Genomic DNA, 10,935 nt, shown 5'->3' on the forward strand with positions numbered 1-10,935 from the left:
TATTAATCATTATTAATCCTAATGCTTTTTTAAAGGTTCAGGAAAGAGCTGCTTCACTCGAGTATTGTCCCTGGTGCACTTCAAAAGGCTTGACTTATGCTCTGCGCTCTTACCGCATCAACCTCCAGGAGTCAATCACCCTCTGCACAAACCCACAGGTAAGTCTCAGTACTGCTTTTACACATACACACATCCAACTACACAGCAACCGTGCCTCATGTTGTTTTGTGCTAGCTGTCTTGTTAACCTTTCCGTTTCCATTGCCACGTAGTGCCTTTTCCCTCTGGTCAGCCGGTCCTTGGAGGATGTGTTGGCTAGCTTGGAGCCCGTGGAGTCCACTGTTGGCAACAAAAGAAAAAATGCCTTTGCACTGGAAGAGGAAGAGTTGATTAAACCTGCCCACAAACGTCTGCGATCAAGTGAACTCGACAGTCTTGGGCCACAAAGTACTGACGCACTAATCAGCCAAGGAGAGCATGGGGCTGTAAACGTTGTCAGTAATGGCCAACATGCAGCAACCGGGACAAATGGTGAAAAGGTAAATGGATACCACAGGGATTCAGCTGCAGCTGCAGAGACAGCAGGATGGGAATCGCCACAAAATGAGGATGATGTTCTGGAAAGGGAACCAGAGAATGCTGCTTCTACAGATGGTTTTGCTCCTACTACGTGCTCGGCCTCAGGCGGACACCTGCAGTGCTCATCAGACGCCTTGTCGACCGCTGATGGGGATGATCCTGCGCTCTCTCACTGCAGGGCTCTTGAGATATCAGAGGTAGAGGATGACGTCAGGCAGGCGAAGAGTCCTCCTGAGGCGCTGAGGAGATGCTGTAGTCCGGATTCCAATCGGCCGTTTTCAGCAAACGAGGACGTTTATTCAACTGAAATCAATACTCCATTGCCTCAGCACAATGAGCAGACAGCAATGACGGGGCAGAAGTCACTGGCTGTAGACATCACCACGTGTAAGGACGTAGGAAGCATTAAGTCAGAAACTGCGAATTTGTCCTCTACCGCGATAACAGAGCTAGAGGAACTCGTACCTGTCCCGAATCAGCTTTTCTGGAAGAACAGCGACAACCTGTGTTGGCTGGACTCGGTGCTTGTTGCTTTGGTAAACTGTAGGAGCTTGAGAAAGTGTAAACCTAAAGATGAGCCTCAGCGGCCGTCTGTTTGGCGGCTGATGAGAGAATATGAGGACATTTGTGCTGCCATCCAAGTCCACCAACAGCCTGACAGAGGTAAGTTAAACACGTAATCTGCAGTGTTTCTGTGAGTGTAATGTAATTTAAACAGATTGTTTGAACTGTAGTGTTTTTATCTTGTAATATTGTATCTACAATCAACAGGAAGTTTAATATTTATTTATTTAAACTACTAATGGCACCTAAAGAGCCGAGCCAAATTTAGTTTCTCTCTCTCCGTAACTCGAGTGGTATCTAGCCATGCGTTGGTTTCAGTTGCCTGTTTCAGGGCCCTGTTTTTCGTACGTGGATAACTGACTTAACTTCAAATTTGAATTGCATCTGTTGGTCCTTAAAAGTCCCTAAACCCAAACCTGCATATTTTATCATATATGCTTATTAACAGCTAGCCAGATCGTGACCGTGACGTTTTAGGGTGAACCCATTCCAGTCATTTTCAGAACGATTGCTTTTGCTGGAGGGATGGTGACTTTAGATGAGAAGGTGTTGATTCTTGAGAAACCCTCGCTGTGATTCTAAATTTAGTGTAATATTTATTTATGTAATTTTTTACTCTGAAGAGTTAAAGACTTATAAATACACAACACAATAGAATAGTACCCTAAATGAAAGATATGAACTCAATTAAAACTAGGGGTTTTGTGATTTGAACAGTAAAATGTATGATTTCCACTTGCATTATAAACAGTGTTCACATGGATGGACATGAAAAACAATATATATTTTTTGTAAGTTTATTTATGGGTAAATTGTTTTTTTTATTTATTTTTTTTATTTTTTTAAATATTTTTTTATTTAACCATGCAATCAAATAGCTTAATCTTCACCTCAAACAGACAATTTCAGAGTTATGAGTTAATTTCAGACACATTTGTACCATAGATACCTGCAAGTCAGAGAGTATTATAATAAAAAATTACAGGTCAAAGAGGACAAGGAATACAATTTGATATCTATATTTCATGATGCATACCAAAAAAAAGACAATAAAAAGTCTCTCAAGAATATACGGAAAAATACAAGCCTCTAAAAATCATTCTACGTTATCCATTAAACAAAAATGGGAGAGGGAAAAATGGATTGTGTAAGCACCTTGAATAATATGACATTATACCATGTTGTATGTGTAAAAGAATACTTGATTTTAACTAACACCCATGATGATCTCATGTTCTTTGTACATGTAAATAAATAAATAAATTAAAAAAAAAAAAAGTTAAAAATAGCTTAATCTTGAAACATCACTCTAATGTCCAACTTCATTCACTTATAATGAATTTTATAACTAATGAATTGTGGAGACCAATGTACAACAAAATAACAACAAAACAGGAACACGCATATGGTTGGACTTATGTACATGACTCTATCCTCTAATTCGTCCTGGGAGGCTTCCCGGCACCCCCTACCTTGTTTAACTGCAATCACATGACCAGCACTCAGACAGTCAAATGAATCTCTACTCATTTAGCCGTTGGTTTATTTCCAAATAAGAGCACAGTCCACCACTACTCCAGATAACGTCATCCGGGATCAAGAAAATAATCCTCAAACTGCTTTCATTGAAATATTATTTGAAAAACCGAAATATTACTTACCTGTACTGTATTGGGATGGTGGCTTTATGTTTGACAGGTGGATACATCAAAGCCTCGGTGCATTAAACTGCAACAGTCTGCATTAGTAGATAACACAAGGGTTCACTCAGTTCACTAGTTTTTTTTGTTTGTTTGCAAGAAATGAAAATATTTCTGGACTGGTGCTGACTGTAAATATAGTACTGTACAATAACAAAAAAACTGTACTGACAAGCCAAACGCAGGGGTCACTTCTACAACTACATGTGACATCACATCATCGCTTCATGTTCAGTATTTGCTTTTTAGGACGACAAGGCGTCCGAGAGCTGATAGGCTGACTATTGAGACGCAGTGCTACTCAGTATCCCCGAGTTCACAGCCCAGGACTACAGTACCACACAGGAGAAAGTCACGTATCCTCGCCTCGCTCTGGAAACACCAGCAGTCTTCCAGTAGAAAACGCAGACTGGTTCGCTAATTATGCCAGTTCGCCACAGCTGTGGAATTCGCATTCTGCTACTCGCCAGTGTTTCGGTTTTAACGAGTGACCCCGTTAACTGGCAACGAGTTAACTAACCGGCCTAAAAGTTACTCGGCTGAAAGTCGGCAGTTAACGGAGTCAGAGGCCTAGGAGGCAGGAGGAGGGCGAGTGCAGGTGATTATAACAAACAGGTACTGAGATAAAACATTATCACGCTGTACATCTTACAAAGTCATTTGTAAAAACAACAAAAATGGCAATAATACAGCACACCTGCTGTTCAGGTCAACCTAAATGACAGCAGGGGAGGTTTTTTCACTGGGACAGCCCTAATCCGATTGTCTAAAAGGGATTTTAAATTCATTTACTGGTGAATATTTTCTCATTTCTACAATAAAATGCAATGCTTTTGTGTGCGGTTTACTTATGTGAACTTGTTTCTGTCTAGATGGTGTTTTGAGGGTGCCGAACCGCGTGCTGCAAAAGGCCAGTGCAGATCTACAGAGGCTCCGCATGTCGATCTTCAAACTACTGCAGCCCAAGCTGCACTGCAAACTGGGTAAACTCAGACACTGAAGACACGCCATTCATCAGCCTGAAACTAAAATGAATTTCAGTGGGAGAAACTAGAGATGATTTAGGAGATTGTTAGTTAGTGTCTACTTCCATTGACCCCTTAGTCCCGAGATGCAATTCGAGGCTTTTAAACTGCAGATGTAGGTTTTCACATCCATCAGCAGCATACCAACATCGTACCAGTTCAAACTAGTGGCAGCCAGAAATTAGTGTGACTAAATCTAAGTATTATCAGGAGACCACTGCTCAGAGATGAATTCTAAATGGATATAGAAATGTGCACTTGTCTTATTCCAAATGCATTTCCATTGTACCTGACGAGAAAGGCAAGAAAAGAGAGAAGAAGAATTTGAATTGTCGAGCACTGCATAATCGTTCTTGCCCTTTTTCTCTCAGTTTGGTGTGAAGAGTGGAAAGTAGCAGAGCCTTAGAATACACAGATTAAACAACTGAAAGCCTGATATTAAAATTTGACATCTGATGACCTTAATTACACGAGTCAGTTTCATAAACGTGCCTGGGACAGCATGGGAGAAACACAAACCGACTGTGTCACACAGCTCCAGAGAAGTTGATGAATCTAAAGAAATAAAATATTTCTTTTAAACTGTATTTCTGTAGCCACCAGCACTGAACCAGTGTTAGACCAGGAACAGTATGCAAATTGTGGCAAGCTACTGTGAGCAAGGGAGAGATGTCTGAGCGAATGCTTTTCAAACTCAACAACACAAGGCTTCCAGAGCCCCTCGAGCTTTCTGCGCACAAATATTAGATTTAATATAGCTTAATGCCACTTTTTTTTTGCCAAACAGATTACAATGACAAAAATGGGTATTTAAAGGAGTAGTCTGTCCTGTTATGGCAAAATTCTTCTGCAAAATGTAATCATAGTTAATATACAATGTAGGGCTCTGAAAGATTTTCAAACAGTGCTTGAATGTTTTTCTACCTTGATGTATTATGCTTTTAGATATTTGGCATCTTAGTTGCTGTGTCATGAATCTCTGTTTAGTATCCAAAGCAAGAGTTAATCTTTCAAAGCAGCCATTATCATCCGATAATAACAGACAGCGACGGGTCCGTACATGCAAACCTTGAATTTTGCTCCGCTTGTTGCAGCCAAATCTTTACATTATGTGAAAGTGGGGAAAGTTGCTTAGTTGTTGTCATTCTTTGCATGCTGAAAATGGAGATGGAGGCAGAGATAGTGAGGGGGGGAGGGGGGGCTGAAGAGCCATATTCATTTTCAAGTGAGCTCACGTGAGCTCTAAAATTTAGCCTGTATCTCACCCACAGATTAAATTCTTTAAAATGGCCTGGAAATGGAGAGTGTAACAGCAGCATCTGTCAGCACTCGTACCTGTGATGTTGCTGTAACTGCTGCATTATTGTGCTTTTTCAGGTCAGATGGAAACTCCAGTGTTTTCCCTGCCGCTTCTGCTTAGGATGGACTCTTGGGTGGACCCTCTCTTCCAAACGACCTTTCACTGGGAGTTCCAGTGCAGTGAATGCAAAACTGCCACGAAAGAAAGGTATGTGATGAAACGCATGGTTAAATACCACACGTCGGCCTTGATTTCACAAAAGCGTTTTTGTCTTTTAGAAACTCGCTTTAGAGATTAAAAGAGCAGAAAGTAATTAGGTTGAAGGTAATCATGTTGGAAACAAACACATGACTCACTATAGCAATTGGATGATGTCCCACTCTGCCTCAGGTTATTGAAGACAAGTTAGTATAAATTCCTTGTAATTATTAATTCCTTTCTTTTTTTTTTCTTGAATCTCTTAGCACATTGTCTACATTTATCCACAAGTGACTGCGAATGGTGAATTGTTGATAGATATCTAGTAATGCCTTCAAACTCTCAGTTCATTAAGTTTTGGTAATTAGTGTTGTTTGATGGAGGAGAAAAATCATGTCTAGTAAAGCCTTTTAGGAGCTGCACAGAACTGCAGGAAGAAGCTTTGTCTTTTTTGCTAGTAGGGGATAAATATTCTCTGCAGGGGAACAGTGCATGTTTTAGTAGTATGGTATAAAATGATGCTGCCACAAGTCAATTGTGATTCTACAATGGCTGTACAAACCCAGGTTGCTTTTACACATGTCCCGTTTGGAGCGGTTGTTTTCGAAACCAAACCTCGGTGTGGTTTGTTTGGGCGTATGTGAACACGGCAATTGCACTCGGGTGTGGGACAAAACAGGCAGGCTGAGATCATCTAGAAAGGGTGCATCCACTCTGGTGTGAATCGTTTGTGGTGTGAAAGCAAAACCGACCAACCACAGGATTTTATGGCGTGTGATTTAAGCATGATTTCAAAAGCTAAACTTCTAATGAATCCATCTGTTCCATCTGTTCAGGAAATGATCTTATAATTGATCTGCGTATGTATTTGTTTATGCAAATCAACTGGTAACAATGTATGCACCTGATTCTTTTTTTTTTTTTTTTTTTTTTAAATACTTTTTAAAGCCGTTAACAACCTAAACGTATTTCATGCTGTACTTTTCAGGGTTATGAAGACTCTCCCCACCTTCACAAATATTTTGCCTGATTGGCACCCACTCAACGCTGTTCACTTGGCCCCGTGCAACGTGTGCTACAAGAGCAATCAGAGGAGGACTATGATGCTGGAGAGGTAAGAATCAAGCTCTTAATGTTTCTACCTTAAGTTTAAAAAAGAATAATAATTATATTTAAAGAGGTTTTAGAATGATTAGGCTAATTATTATTATTATAATTATTTACTAATTTGATCAGTGTATTATTAATTAATATTATTGTATATTAGTGGTGTGATTATGTATTAGTCCAAATTTGCTTCAAATCCGACCACAATAAGCAATGACACCTACTCTTTGGAAATCTGTAGCTGTTGAAGCAGGGGAGCGCTAAATTGATTAGTGTGTCAACAACAGATGTCCTTTATAACATACAGTATTAGCTATTGATTATATCGGGGCAAAGTTGCTTTCTTATTGTCTACAGATTATTCACAACAGAGTGATATAATACATTTATTTCCAAGTCCAGCAGAAATCTGCAACAAAAAAAGCTGCGCCGCCACAGTTCCACCACATATTAACTCTGACTGCCTACACATGTGGAGCCAAAGCGCTCTCTGTCTCAATGTGGCTATAACTGACCAGGGCAAATGGAATTGCCAATTAATTATTACCCAACGCTGAAATTGTCTGTAAAATTACAGAATTATCTTTTAAAGTCCACAGTTAAATGTAAACCTCTTACAATGAAACACATATTCTGATCATACTTTATAGTACACTTTTGTGTTTTATAGTATTTAGATTAGGTCCTACTAAGGCTGGGCAGTGTGGCCTATAAATAAAATCATATTTACGATTTTAATCAGGTTTTTTTTAAACTACAAAAGGCACCATATGTTTAATGATGTAAAATACCACCGCATCTGTATTGTCTTATCACTAGGACCCCTTCTTCTCATATGGGATACTATGGGAAAGTAATTCTACACGTTTCGTTTATGTTTCGTGACTTGAGCAGATTGGGGCCCTTTTTGATAAAGTCCTTAACTTTTTTTGCAATTGATTTACTTAATTTATCGCCCACCTGTAAGTCCTCCCCAGGCCTTCCCTTTTCCATCCATCTAACCAGACTCTTGCTTTGTGTTTTGTTTAGAGTACCTCCAGTGTTTGAGCTGCACTTTGTAGAGGGGCTTCCTGACAATGATGTCAGAATCTACACCTTCTCCTTCCAGGGGAAACGCTACTCCGTCACCACTGTCATACAGTACAACCAGCAACTAAAGCACTTTGTCACCTGGATTTGTAATTCTGATGGTATGCATTTTAAGACTGATTCTGCAGTGGTTGCACCTTTTTTCACTGATATGATATGTAAACAATATCTTTACTTTGCTAAAATGTAGGTTGATTAGCTTGCTATAGCACCCTGTTTTGCATACTTCCATTTGTTGCCGTGTTTCTACATGGATAACTGAGGTCAAATGTCAGAACTATTTTTTTTTTTGTCTGTATTAATCCGTAAGCTGCATGTGGTGTAAAACCACATACACTGGAGCTCGTAGTTGAGTCACATGAAGGTTGATATTGTTTTTATTCCTCCACATTGTAGTTTGCCAACAGCACATTCTGCTGGACAATTCATGCAATGTTAAACAACCGAAGACAACAGCCTTTTAGGGCCTGTTTTATTTTCATGTATAAAGAATGTATCTATGGCTTGTCAGCTAAGGTTTTACCAATATTTGATTAAGCTTTCCACATTTTCTGTTATTATTTATTATGTTTTGCAATTGTTATGCTGCTGTCTTGGCAAAGATGCTCCTTTAAAATACATTATTAGTCTCAGTGAGGCAGCTTCTTGGTTGAATAAAGCTGTTTGTATTTTTCATATAAAATTAACGGGTGAGGAATTGGAGGTGATTTTGTCATAACCATGTGTTGTCGTATCTGTTCTTACAGGATCATGGCTGGAATATGATGACTTAAAACATCCAGACTGTAAGACCCATCAAAAGCTTCCGGTCCCTGCGCAGGAGATTCACATTGTCTTCTGGGAAGTGGAGGAGGACAAAGAGCCTCAAGCCCATTCTCCCTCCACCACTTTTGCAGAATCTGCCCCATCTAAAACTGAGACGAACCCCTGTCCGGGAGACAAACACTTAATGGAGGATGAGCTGTTGGCTCGTACTCCGGATCACAGTCTTCTCATGTCTCACAACAACACTGACATCATCTGTGCACTCTCGGCATCTGAAGACAGCAGCAACATCATGGACACAACGGTCACAGCCGGTGTTGATACATCAATAGGTTCCACAACGCTGCTCGACACCTTCGAAGGCCTTACCCATAATGACATAATTACGCTCACACTTGTGGAATTAAAAGCTGATTCAGATATACAGCCCGGAAACGACGACGGACAAACTCAGGATTTAAGTGTTCCAGGCAGGAATGAAATGCTTGACTCTACACCGGATAGCTCCTCCACTCTAATCTGTAGTGAAATGTCTCAAGATCCTGATGTTGAGCCTCCCCTCTCTATCTCCAACTCATCTGAAACTGACGATGGCTCGTCTAGTGATCCTACATTTGTGCCCGGTGGCAGAGGAAGGAGGGGGAGAGGAACTGGCAGACGCCAAACCGCTAGCAGAAAAATAGGTAAAACGGCAGCCTCGTCCAAAGCAGCTCCGCATATTTCACCACCTGCCTCTTCTGAGCCATCCAAAGCAATCAGTAACAAACCTGAGAGTGCTGTTCCTGCTGCTGCTGCTGCTGCTCAGGATAACACACCACAAGTTGAAACGACACAGCAACTTTCCCCCGTTTCTTCTACCGACACGTCACCCCTACCCACTATTCAGAAAACTCCCACAATGCCACTAACGCTAAATCAAAACACTCGCTGGTCCTTCTTGCTCAGCAAACACCCACTGCATCAAATTCACAAGCCGACTGATAAACTCACCCCCGCGCCGGTCACACAAGTAAAGCCCACTCCTGTGTCTCAGTCTACCCCCAACCCTGTGAGAAAACAGCAGATTTCTGTAGGGATCTTCCCTAAACCGCAGCTCAAGACAGAGGAGAACGATGCTCTCCCACTAAAGGCCGCAGAAATGTACGGTGCGTTCGGTGCGAAGAGCCCACTCACCCCGAGTCCGCCACTCCCATCTCCTGCACTCCTCAACGGCAAATCTGTAATTTCCGACCACCAGAAATTATTAACGAGCACTACATTGGTGTCTGGTACAACACTTCATATGCCTGGAACAAAGGGGATCCCCGAAATAACCTCCTCAAAGAAACACATCAGCCAGTCTTCAAAGGTTCCTCCGGGTCTTAGCGAGACTGAAGCCCTTAGGTACAAGCTGATGAAGAAGCTGAAGGCAAAGAGGAAGAAGCTCGCCAAGCTGAATGAAAAGTTAGGTCACCAGGGGAGAGCCAGCCTCCGACCGGACAGCACTGACCTGGGCTCTCCCAACACGGTCACCTCCAGCACCTACGACGGCTCCATCTGCGATGACTTCCTCTCGGACCTGCTCTCCCCGGCAACCACAGCCAGCAACCTTTCACCAGACAGCACCGACTTCCTTGAGATGCTCGCCGGTCGGCAAGATGCAGTCGACCAGCTGGACTGTGGAGCCGCTGGTGCAGTGTCACAGGTGAACACTTGCATGAACGAGCCCAACACAGAGAACTTCCTGGATGACTTCCTCTCGCAGGCTGTGGCTCAGAGACCGACTGACATGGAGACCGAGGCACTCAGTGCACTTGAACTTTTTGTTTAGGCTGTGGTGGTGGATGCTGTCTGCAAGCTCAAGGCACAGATGACATTGACCTTGATTTTGCAATCATGAGGAAATTATGCAAAATTGACGCGTTTACACGGGACAGCTGGTTCCACATGAAGATCTCTTGGTGTATTTATGTTGCTATTAATTAAGATGGGTTAGTTAAGTTGGTATGATAATGCAGACAGCATGTTGAACCATGGATGAAATTTGTAAACTGCATCTTGAACTTTTGTTTTTTGCAACTTTGACACTTTGTAGTGTATATACTGTATGTAACAAATGTGTTTTATGAAGCCATCGCGTTTACAGTCACAGCTGTTTGTTTGCTCTGTTTTATTTTGGGAAATGACTTGAAAATCCTCATAAAAAATGTTTTTCTGTGTAATTTAATAAATACTAGATGACTCTAGTCCGAATGTCTGAATTGTTATATTTAATACAAAGTGTGTGCTGTTTTGCCCAAATCATCTTCCCCTCAACCAGCTTCCTCCATAGGGACATGAAATGTGAATATAAGCATTTTCCATTATTTCTTGTTGGTGTAATTTTCTTTTAATTGAATTATCTCCTTGAACAGAAATGAATGGAGTCATATAAAACACAACTACTGTAGTAGTTTGTTTTGTTTGGCTGTAACCATACCCACATTAATCCATTTGTTTTCATAGATGAGAAAACCATCATACATGTGTCCACGAGCCACCTAGTGGCTTTTCTGTGAAAGTGGCCACCAGTGAGTTCTGTCAAGCTAACCTAATAATTGTTAGTTACATATACAGGTGCATCTCAATAA

The 10,935-nt window shown here is 41.3% G+C and overlaps 1 protein-coding gene across 2 annotated transcripts in view; it reads left to right on the forward strand.

Annotated features, from left to right (window-relative positions):
* Positions 1–10,562, forward strand: part of uspl1 (ubiquitin specific peptidase like 1) — a 12,617-nt gene extending 2,055 nt beyond the window's left edge. For both annotated transcript variants that reach the window (XM_035666117.1, XM_035666118.1), the window contains 7 exons: positions 36–158; positions 272–1,241; positions 3,715–3,825; positions 5,245–5,374; positions 6,354–6,479; positions 7,502–7,662; positions 8,308–10,562. In XM_035666117.1, the coding sequence (XP_035522010.1) occupies positions 36–158; positions 272–1,241; positions 3,715–3,825; positions 5,245–5,374; positions 6,354–6,479; positions 7,502–7,662; positions 8,308–10,136 (3,450 nt within the window). In that variant the 3' untranslated portion in view covers positions 10,137–10,562. The remainder of the gene's footprint in view (positions 1–35; positions 159–271; positions 1,242–3,714; positions 3,826–5,244; positions 5,375–6,353; positions 6,480–7,501; positions 7,663–8,307) is intronic.
* The last annotated feature ends 373 nt before the right edge of the window (positions 10,563–10,935 follow it).

The sequence above is a fragment of the Morone saxatilis genome, unplaced genomic scaffold, assembly GCF_004916995.1.
Source record: "Morone saxatilis isolate NCDOM2014 unplaced genomic scaffold, NCSU_SB_2.0 Contig20, whole genome shotgun sequence".
NCBI lineage: Eukaryota > Metazoa > Chordata > Actinopteri > Moronidae > Morone > Morone saxatilis.